The sequence below is a fragment of the Kryptolebias marmoratus genome, linkage group LG22, assembly GCF_001649575.2.
Source record: "Kryptolebias marmoratus isolate JLee-2015 linkage group LG22, ASM164957v2, whole genome shotgun sequence".
In the NCBI taxonomy this organism is placed as follows: Eukaryota; Metazoa; Chordata; class Actinopteri; order Cyprinodontiformes; family Rivulidae; genus Kryptolebias; species Kryptolebias marmoratus.
The window spans coordinates 24,599,948-24,614,017 of record NC_051451.1 but is presented as its reverse complement, the minus strand read 5'-3'; the positions used below and the strand labels follow the sequence as shown (position 1 = coordinate 24,614,017).

The 14,070-nt window shown below is 38.5% G+C and overlaps 1 protein-coding gene across 1 annotated transcript; it reads left to right on the top strand.

The window, feature by feature from the left end:
* The first annotated feature begins 2,813 nt into the window (after nt 1-2,813).
* On the top strand, nt 2,814-9,037 carry ly6pge (lymphocyte antigen 6 family member pge). The gene is made up of 3 exons (XM_017412897.3): nt 2,814-3,167; nt 5,566-5,682; nt 6,775-9,037. The coding sequence occupies exons 1-3, from the start codon at nt 3,095-3,097 to the stop codon at nt 6,954-6,956; spliced, it is 372 nt and encodes a 123-aa protein (XP_017268386.2). The 5' UTR covers nt 2,814-3,094; the 3' UTR covers nt 6,957-9,037.
* The last annotated feature ends 5,033 nt before the right edge of the window (nt 9,038-14,070 follow it).

The following is a 14,070-nucleotide window of genomic DNA, read 5'->3' as shown; positions in this document are numbered from 1 at the left end:
GGTTTACTTTTTGTTCCGCTCTGTAACATAAGGTTTCAGCTGCTCCTTCGTGTCAGGTACTGTACGTCAGAAATGCAGTGATTAATTTTTGCGTTAGTGGAATAAAAAACCAGATCAAAGATAATAAACTTCACACCTGAACAATACTCAAACACTGTTGGATCTTGCAGATTTGAAGGTGAAATATTAAAGGGATATTTTGGATCGTTTGAAAAAAACATCAATCTCAAAAATCTTATTTAGGTTCATGTTGAAAACCTTCACAAAAATATGATATTCCTGCTGGAAGCAGTACTAGCTAGTTACTTAAAGAGCGACCTACAACAGGTGAGATATTTATTGTTCACAGCCTTTTCACAGAACCCTGTCTGAAAAGAATAAAAGATCTGAACTATTGCTTTGCTGTTTTTTTATACTTTTGTAAATATTTTCTTCCTCAGCTTTAGATGAGAACCTTTTTCATCCTTACTTTGTTTAATAAAATGCTTTTAAAATTCAATTAAACAGACACACATAGTGAACTGCACATCTAAACTAAATTAAAGTGATGTTTTTTTTGTCATAAAATGAATTATTAAAATTATATCTAATTACAAAATACATATAATTTACAAAGAAACACACGTGTCTTTTGTGCATAATATTTGAACACTTTACCACAAACCCCATTTCCAAAGAACTTGAAATTTTTTCGCTATTTTCTGTTGTTTAATATGAGCAAAAACCAGCATCTCTGATGGGAATGCATCAGTCCCCAGGGCCTGGGTGACTTCCATTGATGCAGAGGCATATATTGGACTTTTGGAGGGACATATGCATCCATCAAGGCAGCATATTTTCCCAGGAGGAGGTTATTTCAGCCTGACAAAGCCAGACCTCATTCTGCATGACTTACAGCAGTGAGGCTTCAAGGACACAGAGTGCCTGTGTCTGACTAACCTGCCTGCACTCCAGATCTGAAAATCACTGGCATGTTATGAAGGGAGGAATCCCAAGATGATGAACACGGACTGGTAAGCATCTGAAGTCTCACATTCAGCAACAACGAACTCAGATCCTGCTTTAAAAAAACAGCACCGGTTCCTAAATAATTATGGTGTAACAAAATAGTATCAGAACTTTTCTCTAAATTTCTTCCCCATTTCTGACCTCAACTTTATTTTAAAAATGCAATTAAGTTGGTCAGAGCAAACACTGAAACTCATATTTCTGCGCATTTAAATGAAGCCATTGCCTGCAGGTTTGTTCAGTTACTTAAGCTGCAAAGTTTTCACAATCTCCATCTTTATACATCATTTTCCACAGCAGTTTGTTGGTCTATTTATACTGCAAACTCCCCTTTCTCCCTCTGACACCCCCAGGACCTTTTGTCTGCTCTTTCAGACTTTCCACCACCGCAGCTTCAGCCTGTCAGCTGGTATATGAAGGTATATCTTTCATTATTCATCTGCTCATAGCAATAAACTATTTTTGCACTTTGCTGCTGTAATAAAAAAATGCAAAAATTGGTGTTTGGCATTGAAAGCTATGAAAATGACCAAGAAAAACAAACAAAGCAAAAGGAAATGCTCAAATAAAGTACAGTGCAAATGTTTTAGACATGTTTGGAAAAAATACTATAAAGTAAAAATGCGTTCACAAGCAATAACAACGTAAAATGGGGTTAAAAGACAAAAAAAATAAATCTAAACTTGAGAAACTGCATGTTGACAGAATGCTGTGTGCTGAATGGCTGCTGAAATTTGCTGAAGAAGCTGAAACTGAGTTGTTGAAGCTGAAAAAGGCAGAACAGCTGAAGGCTAAAAGTAACAAAAGGCAAGCTAAAACTAAAAGAAGCCCACGTTGACAAAAATAGAGCAAGCAGTAGATTTCAAACATGATGTTTTTGAAGGAATTTGAAAAGATGTCAATGTATTTTTATGAGGAAAATATTTGTAAAGCAAAAAATGAACACAATTTGGGATTTTATAGCACATTTTTATCAGGTATAAAATTAACTAATCATGACAAACAGGTGCTAATGATCTTTATTTCCATATGCAGGTTGGAACTCATCATTTCCTGAAACTGAAAAAGGTGTAGGAGGCTCAAAACTGGCCGTGGAACAGATGAACTCTGCAGCCTAAGTGAGGTTTTGAAGGATAGTTTCATTTCACAGGTCAGACACCAGGGCAAGACTGAACACAGCAACAAGACACAAAGTAGTTCAACTACATCAGCAAGGTCTCTGCCAGGCTAAGATATCAAAGAAGACTGATGTTCCAACATGCACTGCTGTTTTTTAAGAAGTACAAAAAAAAAAAAACCAGGAGAAGTGAGGAGCTGTAGACTCAGTGGTCAGCCAAGGAAACTTGAAATTGGAAGATTTCCGTCACTGCCTTCAGCTCAGAAGTAGCAGAAACCTGTCACCCAGGTGCACACCTTTACTGTCCAGAAGTGATCTATGTGGAGGAATTGCAGCCAAAAAGCTAAACCACCAACATGGAAGCAAGGCTTATGACTCAGCTTTGCACAAATGTAAACGTTTGTCTGTAGAAGAAAGCAAAGAGCTGGAGAACTGCTTGATCCTTGCAAGAATCCTGATTCCAACATCAGGGAGAATCTGGGATTTCATGAAAAAACTGAAGGATCTGAGCCGGTTCACATCCCAACAACCTTCCTGCTGAGTTTCTTCAAAAAACTATGTATAAATTGAAGAACTGATCCTTTTTTTGAAGGCAAAATTATGGACTCACCTAATAACAGAGATTTGATTTAGATTTGTCTTCTGTTCAATAATTTTTTAATTGGGAAAAGTAAGCATTGCATTTGTGAAAAAACCCTTGTAGACAGTCACAGAAACACGCTTGAATATAAAGTCTATAATTTGTACCTGGACAAGATGGTGATGTGAGAGGTCCAGGGTGAAACCTGCCATGAGGTTTTTTGCCCATCCAGTCTGAACGTCACTCAACACAGACTCAGGAACCCAATTGGTGGAACTGGTAATCTCCTGGTCGGTGCAGGAGTGGATATTAGCTTGTTTGATAAACCAGATTAAGTTCAGGGGGTTTAAGAAACAAACGTCCTGTTTTTCATTGTGTGATCAGGAGGAATGAGGACCAGCGGCATCATGGGAGCTGTCCTGTACCGTCTGTTACTTCTTGTCATCCTGCTGACAGCTAACAGTAAGAACTCAGTATAAATTGTTCACTTTGTACTTTTTCTCCTTCTATCTTTTCTTTGTTTTCTTGAATAAGATTAGTGGTAAATCCCCTCTCCACCTGTCTTTGACTGGAGCTTCCCGTCAAACATGTTTTATGTTTCTATCCTTGTTTTTTCTGTATGTTTACCTCTTGCTGTAAATTATGACACAGCTAAAAGGACAAAAGGTTTTTTATTCAGGACAGGGCAACAGTTATCTTTATTTCCTGGAAAGGATCCCACACATTTGTTTGAAATATCGTTTACAACCTGTATTGACATTTTGTGCATCTATTAGATTTTTTTTTTTTTTTTTGTGATTCTGCTGAGTTTTGCTTCCCTTCAGCTCATCATCTTCTGCTGTAATGCCATCCAACCCAAGCAGCTAATCTCTTAATAGGCCTGAAGGCTAATACTTCCAGCATGTGTGGAAAAGCGGCTGTTCAGCGAGGATAAATTGGGGTCAACAGCAAACAGTGGGAAACATTTAAAGCCATGAAAACACACAGACAAGCACATAGGCGGGAAAGAAGCTATAAATCCTCGATTTCTGTTGGTGATTTTGTATTTATGATATTAATTTTCGATGAAGAAGGAGCTCAATGTCTTCCCCGACAGCCACATTACTCTTCTAGCTGGTTTGATTTGTAAAACTCCAAGCATCTAATCTATATCTGTCAGGAAACAAAGCTGTATGTATGTCAGACAAACACATCTGAGGTTAAAGGAAGCTGCTTTGATGGACAGCGCAAGAGATGTGCTTCTGCAAAGCATGTTTGAAGCTTTTAGTGCCTCTGGCTCTGATCCTCTTAGGCAGCACCATTCAAGGCTGCTTGTCTAGAATAGGAGAGAGGGATAGAGGATTTTTTTTTTTCTTTAAAGGAAGCGTTTAAATCTATATCACTTCAAAGGTCAGTTTGTTCTCAAATAACCCCTCCTTCCTCGAGCTAAGAAGTGTTTTCTTTGCAGAGCTGGGCTCCTGAGGCATTAGCTGCAGTTTTTAAGGAGGTATTTTTAAACATGTGGACATCAGTGTAACTTTCTGCTTGATTGAGGAAGATTTGTGTGAGGGAAGGGATTAATTAACGCTGTCTCTTCACTTTAGTTTCACTGTTTCGGCGGAACAACGTCACACTTTGGAAAATATACAGTGCATCTAAAGAATCCTGTGTGAACAGAAGATATTACCATAATTTGAGGTGCTTGTAGAGTAGAGACCTGCTCATTTTTCACCCGATTCCGTTTCTCACCTAAACATTGAAAGAAACTCTTGTTTTCTCCAGGCTTTACAGATTCAGACACTTATTGATATTGCATTATCATAACTAATTTGCCATCAGAAGAGAAAAGAGCTGGCATGAGCTTTCTACAGTACAGGATTTCTTATGCCAAAGCCGCTGGCAGATCCTCGCAAAGAATCGCCAATAAAATCCTAACTTTGGGGATTTTCAAGCACAAACAAAACAGCATTTGCATAGCTGAACTTGTTTGTGCCTGCAGTGAATTGAGGCTATAAGCTTTATATAAATGTATGGAAAAACCTATATTAGCATCACAAACAGCCTCCATCACATCAAATAAAAGCATCTTGGGAATTTAGGTATAAAACAACATATTACTGTCATTTTAAAGCAGAAATATTGCTGCTCTTTTCAAATGGGATGTCACTTGCTTTTGGAAGTTTTACATTTCTTGTCATTTGTTACACCTAAAATATCACATTATTGTTTTGTAAAACAAAAAAAGCATCTTCTGTCATCCCTCAAGCAAAACCTTTTCTTCCATATTAGTTTTGCAGGTACTATTTTTAAATTATGAAATCAAACATAGAAAGGGTTATCCTGAACCATTTCAGATGGTGCAGTTTGAGAGAGTTTGGTCCAGTGGTTCTCCAGATATATTGATTTTCAGAAACGCAGGTCAACGCTCAATGTAAACAAAGCACTCGGCTGAATCTGCCAAAAAAACAAGTGGAAGCTTGAGTCATGTGACTGGCCTGGCTGTAGTCTGTGTAGGCAAACAAATATGTCTTCGAGAAGATGTTCAGGTGGAAAAATAAAAGTGAATCTGGTGCTAGACTCGACAGAAAGGAGAAAAACTGAGTAAGAAGAGAATAAATATCAGGGATGGAGTGCCATAAAGACATGGACCTTTTGCTAAATTTCTGCCAGACTGACAGGTTTAACATTGGATTTATTCTCAGCATTTGATCACAAGTTTTGCTTAGAAATTTTAAATTTAAGTACACATTAACCATCGAGATGAGGAAAATATTCTACAGAGTAGGTTTATCACTTTATGAATATCTCCCTTTGAATGTAACACTTTAGTCAGTGTAAAAACATCCTTTGTGATGTTTTGCCTTCTTTCTGTCTCCCTCAGGTGAGGCTCTGAAGTGTTACACCTGCATGGGCTCCAATAACGAGGACTGCAACCGCCAGGGCTCCAAGCCTTGCCCCAGCTACTCTGACGCCTGTGCTGTGGTGGTCGGCCATGACAGTGAGTCCACCATTAAAAGCGTTGTAATTTATTTCTACCTTTTTCCTGTCAGGAAGACATATTACCGTATCTGCTTGTGTACGTTAACAGCAGACAGATTATCGTCTGGAGAAACGTCTCAGTCAGCAGGGGGCTGAGGGGTTTTCAGGGAACGAAAAGCTTTGTGCTCCTACTCAGCAAAGACTCCTAATTAGAACACCATGTGGTCAGAAACACACACACTTTATAATCAGTTCTTAGTTTGTGGTGTTGTTTAGTTAGAGCTCTGATAATTTACAAATTCATTTTGAACAAAATTCATCATAAATGACAAGTTGCTTCTTAAAAATTACAAGAACTCATTTGCTTAATTACTTTGCTTAAAGGAATAGTTTTAATCTTTTAAAGCGGTTAATGTCTCACCTGTTGTAGATAGTTCTCTGAATGGCTTCAATTTGGAGAAATAATTGATTAACGAGCTAACGGCTACTCTGATATTGGAGTTTTAAAAAAGCAGCAATTCACTTTGGTTTTGATCCCGCTCAAACATATTATAGTTATTCATAAAAATGCTATTTTATGAACATTTACACCTCCATTTTCTTTGCATTATATGTTTGTTTAAATAGAATTATATGGATATTAGCAAACACTCCTGCTGTAGCATTTTTGCTGATGAAATAATCATGTAGTTTGAAACTGATGATGATATAAAGATTTATAAAACATGAACAGCTAAAATTTGTTTTAGGACTGGAGTTGTTTCAAGATGGCAGCAATCCACATGGATCCTGGCATCACTTGAGTTAGCTATTAGCTCATCAATACGGTCAGAACGAAACTCTAATTTTACAATCTGAGGTCATTTAAAGAGCTAAATACAACAGGTAAGATATTAAAAGTTCTTACCAGCTTTACAGAACCTCATTTCAAAAGATGTGAACTAGTTTTAATCTTGCATGGTGGTTTTTTATTATTTCTTGGCCATGGGTTGTCAGTAGCAACAAGCCGTGTTTCTGCAACAATTCTCTTTAACTTCTATTGTGCTGATTATCTTTGTGTAAGACACCTACTCAATGGAGCTAATTGGCTTCTATTTCTGTCTGTTTTTAGGTGGTGTGATGAAATCCTGTTCCTACAGGGCTTTCTGTAGCCAGGCCAGCAGTCATGGCTACAGAGCGCCAGGGGTCAAAGTTCACTGCTGCTACAGTGACGACTGCAACGTGAGAGGCGTCGCATCGCAGTTGCCCGGACTCAACTGTTGGCTGCTTCTTCTGCTCATGTTGTTCCACTGATTTTCACAAACAACAAGTATTTATTCACCACACAAATGCCAACTGGTATGCCAAAAAAACAACAACAAACAAACGAAAAAAAAAAAAAACTGCCTCTTTTCACACTGCAGGCCATCCTACCACTTCACAGGACTTTGCATACCTGATTTATCCAAACACAAACTTAAATTTCAAGGATTTGCAGCACAAATCAGAGCTTGGAGTTTTAATTTTAACACTGTGACTTGTTGCATATGTTGTATTAAAACAAATAAAACTCAACTGGATGCATCTTTAAAGGTTTTCTAAACCAAAGTAAAAGACACTGAAGGATAAGTTAGGACAACAAGTACATTATTTTATATTTTTCCTGATTGCATTTAGGAGGAAAACATTAAGTTTTACATTTTTTATATGTGATTTGATGCCTACCACCCAATTAAACTTTTAAGATGTTTTACTGCATCAAAACATTCCAGTTCTTTAACACAACTTGTGTTGAAGCAGATGTTCTCGTGGCAAAAGGCTGTTCTGTTATGTCATTAGCCCTTTACCTGCCAATCACCAACTGAGGATATGTTAGAGCTTTTAGAAGGCAGTGAGAAAACACCTCTCATGTACCGTAAATCTGCATAATCCTTTTACACACCTGTAGCCAGGTGTGTTACTCTGATTAAGATAATCCACTGCATTTACTGACTTAATAAACAGAATCTGAAGAGGCTACATAGCATCCATGCGTCGTAAAGCAAGGAAGGGGACTGCATATTTAATTTTGTCTAATTTATGCAGCATTTTCTGATTCAGGAACTCATGTTTTGATGTGCATTTAATAAATAACCTCCTACTGTTTGTGGCTTCATGCACATTTCGATTTGTCATCTTACTTATATGAGCAAACTTTTTGTATTATATATAAAAAGATCGTAGTTTAACGTAAGGTGAGCTGAAGTTAGCCTGTGTCTTTCCTATATGTGCATTTATGACTTTTACTGAAAATATAAATCAATATATGAAAATCTGACGATGCTTATTTTCTCTAACATGTATATAATATATTGCATTAAAATTTGTTCCAAGAGAGAGTGACAAATAAATAATATGTGAAATTACTGTCATGCGAAAAATGTCAATTTATTGTAACCTTATGTAACAAAAATAAGCAGAAATGTTTGTTGTCCTACAGTAGCAGCTTCCCTAAAAAATGGACAAGTGTGCGCAAGAAAGGATGAAAATTATAGCTTAAAGACTAAAGCTGTAGTTAAGATCTTTTAAAGCAGGGTTCTGTAGAAAGGTTACAAGCAATTAATATCTTACCTGTTGCAAATAGCTCTTTGAATGATGTCATTTTTGAGAAATAAGAGTTTGATTCTGACCAGAGTGATGAGCTACCAGCTAGTTTGAGCAGGACTAGGTGTTAAAACAACTCTAATAAAAAGAATTAATAGCGTTTAATGTAAACCCTTACATCAGTGTCAGTTTCTCACTACAAGTTTATTTACATAAAATTCTGCTTGTTTGTTTTTTTGCCAGCGCCAATAGCTGTAGCTCCTACAGTATTTGTAGCAATTTATGCAGCATGGTGCACTTCCAGAAGGAATATAATTTTCTTTTATTTGTTGTTGCTGGAATAATCGTGTAATTTGAAATTGACAGCAGTGTAAAGGTTTATAAAACAGCGTTTGCATAAACCATTATGACTGGGGTTGTTTTAAACTGGCACTAATCTACTTTGGTCTTAGATCTGCTCAGAATTAAACTCCAAACTGAGGCTGAAGCTTTCTACTGCAGGTAACATATTGTCTACTCATAACCTTTCCACAGAAACTTCAAATAACCTGAAATATTTCCATTTAAGGCAAATCTTTGGTGAATCTGAACTGGTAATGATACGCTGTATATAAACAATAATGTGTAATATAAACATAAATGACCAGTTTTATTTTCTGAATGTGAACAAAGACTTTGACTTTGTACATCATATATGCTGCTTTCAATAATACAATATAAAATAATACAACCTGTTTTCTCTCATGTCTGCTCTTGCAGTTCTCCTAGTCTCCACTGTGAGGCAGTCTAGCTACATTTCACTTCAGCCAGAACATGCCACCAATTTTTACAAGACTGTTGCAATTCATATTGACCAACTGTGCCTCATGGGCACTGCAGAGACTGGCTTCAGTCAATAATAATAATAATAATTATAATAATAATAATAATGCAGTTTTATTTCTCTCTGCTGGGATTTGTTCTTTATTTAAACATGGGAAGGTGTTCTCTCCCGCTTCTTTGCAGGACTTTGTGTTTGTTTCCTGTCCTCCTGCGAAGTCTTGCCGCTGTCTCCTTTGACAGGCAGGTGTGAGAGTGTGAAGGCATTGCCCTTGAGAGGGATGCACACTGACCTCAAACCGTGAATCTCCGGGCCTCTTCAGGCCAGGCTCTGGGCCCTCACCTCCACGTCAAACCTCATCAGTTTTATTTGAAAAGACTCTTCCACTTTTTATTTTAATTAGAATGAGAGATGAAGCTCTTGTCACACTTCGAGGGTTGATGCAGGATTGGTGGGTCACAGGATTTACCGGTGTCTAAAGCTGGTCTTTTATGGTTTATAGTTCAACTCGTGGTTTACTTTCATGGTTTGGGAGTGGGAGTGTTTTTGCTCTGCCCGGTTTCTTTGCTGCACGGCTGTGGCTGAAATGTCATCCGCACTTTCCACCAACAGGCATTTGTGAGGACAGAGTTTCAAATTTGATGGAGGATTTGAAAGTGCAATCATGGCAAAAGCCCCCCTCTGAACCAGGAGCGTCTCTGGCCAATAACGCCAGTCGCCATTCCCCGCATGTTCGCCATCTGAGCTAAAAACTGAAGGTCATCGCCATGGCAACTTTGCTGTTTAAATTGGAGTATGTTTAATCCCAATCCTCTGGCACCTGAAGACATTATCACTGCAAATCCCACTGTCAGTCATCAAAACGATGAGCCGACTGCCCTTTAAGAGAGGCTGTGCAAAAGTAACAAGGCTGTAGAAAAGTCGTGTCTACAGTTCGGGGCTTTCTAAAGCAAACCAAACAGCTTTTTCCTTCAGAATGCCACTGAATGTCTCTCACGCCGACATATCTGACAGATTAGTTCCTCTGTGTGTGGGTTTGTGGGTATTTTTTTTGTTAACAGAGAGGATTTGTATTTTGGGTATGCCTGGCAAAGATTGACATCTCGCTGAAATACCCGTCTGCTGTCAAAAACAGCAACACTTCCATAATTTTGGAGAGAAAATATCTCTTATGGCCATCATCACATTTTTCCAACAATGTCCAAATTCTCTTATCACAGGACATCTTTCGCCAGCTGCAGCCAAACCCAAAAGATTATTCAGTATAAACAGTAAAGAACAACAATTTCTAGATAAGAATACAAGCGCTGTTTGTCAGTAAGGCTTGTTTTTTTACTTATTGTGTGAACGTTCATTCAGAATTCCCACTGTTTTCTTGTTTTGCTTTGTTTTTCCATTCATTGCTGCAGTCTAGTTACTTCATACTTTGTGCTTTTTTACCAATCATATATCAGCTCATTCTGGGGATGAGTGCTACAATTTAGATTTTTCTTACTTTTATAATTTATTTACAAATGTCCTCCCCATGAAAATGCTTTGAGATCTTCGATTTCTTCAAAAACATTGTTCTCTTCAGCATACTTGCCCTGTTTTGGTCTGCTTGTGCTACTTTTAGCCTTTTAGTGACTTTCAGCTACTCTATTGCTACTTTCAGCTTTCAGCTAGTGTTGTGCTCTTTAACTTTAACAACAAATTTCACTGCATTTTCACAGAAAATACAGTTTTTCTTGTTTTTATACCAGTTTCTGAATAAATTGTTTTGATGATATCAGTCAGATGGTTTGGGTGAAGTCTCTTCCTGAACAATGACGTGAACTTCTGAACCACCAGAGGCATTCTGCCAACACGCCTCTGCTCATCTAGGACAGTCGTGTCTCTTGTGAAAGAGCGGTGCTCAGTCGTCCCAGCGTGGCAAAACTAAATCTTGGATGCGGTCCCTGAAAAATGACCAAAGCATGAAGAAGAAAAAAGACAGATGCGTGTAGTTATTTACCGTTAAATCATTAATCAGCTGCTCACTCAACAAACAGCCACCATCACTGGCTTGGAAACATGATGACCAGTTGTTTCAAGGAGAAACATGAGATAAAAGAACTCACATTAACTCAACATTAAACGCTTGTGCTAATGTGGGGAGGGAACAAAAGCACTCGGGGGGGAAAGAGAGCGTGTTAGACGATGGCTGTGTTTACAAGTGCCTGGGTCCTGGCTGGTCGGCCCAGGTTCACCAAACGGTCACCGGTTCTGAGGTCTCCGGGTCTTGGGCCTTTTTGAAAAAGATCCGTGAAGCAGAATTAAAGTGATCTACCTCCGGACTCCGGACGGAGGGCCACAAGGGTTTGTGGTTTATGAAACAGGGAAAAGGAAAGATACAGAGGAGGAGGATGGGGAGGAGGGGGGATTGCTGGGCAGAAGATGAGAAGAATTACGTGTAATGAGTGTGTTCCTCAGTCAGAGCTACTTTGAAATGTGACTAAATGGCCCACCTTCTGTGAGCTCGGTCCCTGGCATCGACGAGAGAACATGAAGAAAACCTGAACTGCATGTTTATACGTTTGAATATTCTGTTGTTAAAAAAAGCTTCTCAGATTAGAGACCTCGCAGTCATTAAAGGAATGCATATCACCCGCCACCTTTCATGCCAGAGGTTTAAACTGAGATCATTTTACGATGAAAAATGACAGTTAAACATACAAAATCTCGTGCAATATAGTGATATCTCACGTGATCAAGTTTGATCTGTTAGTGCTCGGAGAACGTGTTGAGGATGGCTGTCAGCTACTACCACACCAAACCATAGCTTCATATCTGTAAAACTGACTGAGATATAGTCATTTTTGAGTTGATTAGCTGTGGCTGCCACCTTGAACTGGATTCACTCCAAATGTTTATGAGTTGTAGATGTTTGTAGGTTTCATTAAACTCTTTCTATTGGTTCATGAGATATTTTGCTAACAGACAGACATCACTGTGTTTAACAGTTAAAGTTTTATAGTGTTGTGGATGATGCTCAGCTACTACCACACCAAATGTTAGCTCAATATCTGTGAAATTCACAGATTTACAGCCATTTCTGTTTGCTAAGCGTGCTTTTCTGTGTTGGCATCCTAAATTGGATTGTTAAAAAAGTTACTCTAAAGCTACCCAATCATTACTTTCTGCAAGTTTCACTGAAATCCATTCAGTGGTTCACAAGATATTTTGCTAACGCTACAGACTAACTAACACACACACTGGCATGTACAAAAACATTATCACTGCTTTGCCTTTGGCAACGAGTGATAATGAAAGAAAAATAAGTCTTTCTAATAAAGCTAATCCCCTCGACTTGATTTTTTTCTTTTACTGTGAACATTATTTTTGTTTCTGCAATAATTATCATGCTGAACCCTTGACTTTTATGATGGTTATCATAGTAGCTTTAATAATCCTCTAAAGCAGTGTTTCAAATGAAATTAAAATGTTTTAAAATAAGGTTTTACAAACAATATAACTAGGACTTTCTCATAAACAACACATTTCAGACATCATACCTTCTCATTAATTTATAATCTCTGAGTAAACTTCCTTTAAGCTCATAAAACAGGTAACTTCTCCATATTTTCTCATCGGTTTTACTTCCTTCGAAGCGTTTCCTCATGGGAGGACCACTTTTTGTTTGCACCATTTCTGTTTCACATATAGCTGTGGTACACAGGATGTCTATTTTTGTTCCCCCCACAGGATGAACAAAGGAGCAGGATTATACAGGGATAAGCTTTTTTGTAGAATTATCCCAGCTGCTAATTCCATCTGTCTTTGTGGAAAATAAATTTGCATCTAAATCCAAATGCTCCTAGTTTTTAGTGGCTAGGACAGATAATACAAGTACATGTTATCATAAACAATTCAATAGGACAGCCAATTGTATCATGAATAACCGCGGAGCTGGATTGGAACTGTGTTAACTAAGCGTAGGGTTAAAGAGCAACAACATAGAAAAGAGGAAAACAGACCTTGGAGCCAAGACCGAATCACATCAGTAACTGCTGCGCCCCGGGGTGAGGGCAGGCTCAGTCAGCCGTACCGTGCAACTGGGATAATTAGTTTTGGGAAGGAATATGAACTGATATAATTGAGCATTCTTCACTAATGAAGAGCCTCTGTGTTGTCACTATTGAGGCGCTAATTGATGGGAGAGGGGTGGGTGATGTGGGTGAAGGGTCTGTGCAGGATCTGATGATGGAAGTGCTACTCATACTGGCAACCAAAAGTTTATCACTTGTTCTATTCAACAAGTTTTATTTCCCTGACTCACAGTCTGATTTTACATCCATAAAGCTGTAATGGTGGAGCAGTTCACCACTGAATGCTACGTTTCCTCCAAAAGCTTGTCAGCGGATAAAAGAAAACCTGCTGCGGTGACAGATATGTCTGAAAAAGAAAAAGAAGAAGAAGAAAAAAAAACAGAAGTCAACAGCATGAGGCGGGTGGGAGTTAAGGGGTTGCACAGGTCGTGTTGGGAGTTTCAATCGAGGCAGGCAGAGGGTTGAGGATTTGTGGAGAGTGGGCTGTGAGGAGGGGTCGCGGAGAAATTAGTTCAGGATATAATAGGAAAGCAAATTGGTTTTGACAAGTTTGGGGAGCTGGAAGTAATGCGGTCCTTTTAAAAAGGAGATGAGGGAATATCCAGCAAAACTATGAGATAATCAGGGGCGCTGCTCAAGATCGGGGTGAGGGGAAGGACCCAGCCCAGAACACGGGGCCTGTTGATGACCCTTAGAGGAACAGGGTCAGCACTTATGTACAGCCTACAGGGGGCGACAGGTTGAAAATACACAGGAATACTTTGTGGTAATCGTTGCCAAGTAAAAGACTAATTAAGAACATGCCAAAACAAATAAGTCTTTAAAGCCTTTGGATGGATTTTGTATGAATCTGGTCCATTTTCAGTCATAATTAAATTCAGTGAATCATTGCCAGATTTCATCTTCTTCTCATGTCTGTTTAAAGGAGACATATGAAAAATACACATTTGTCAGCACT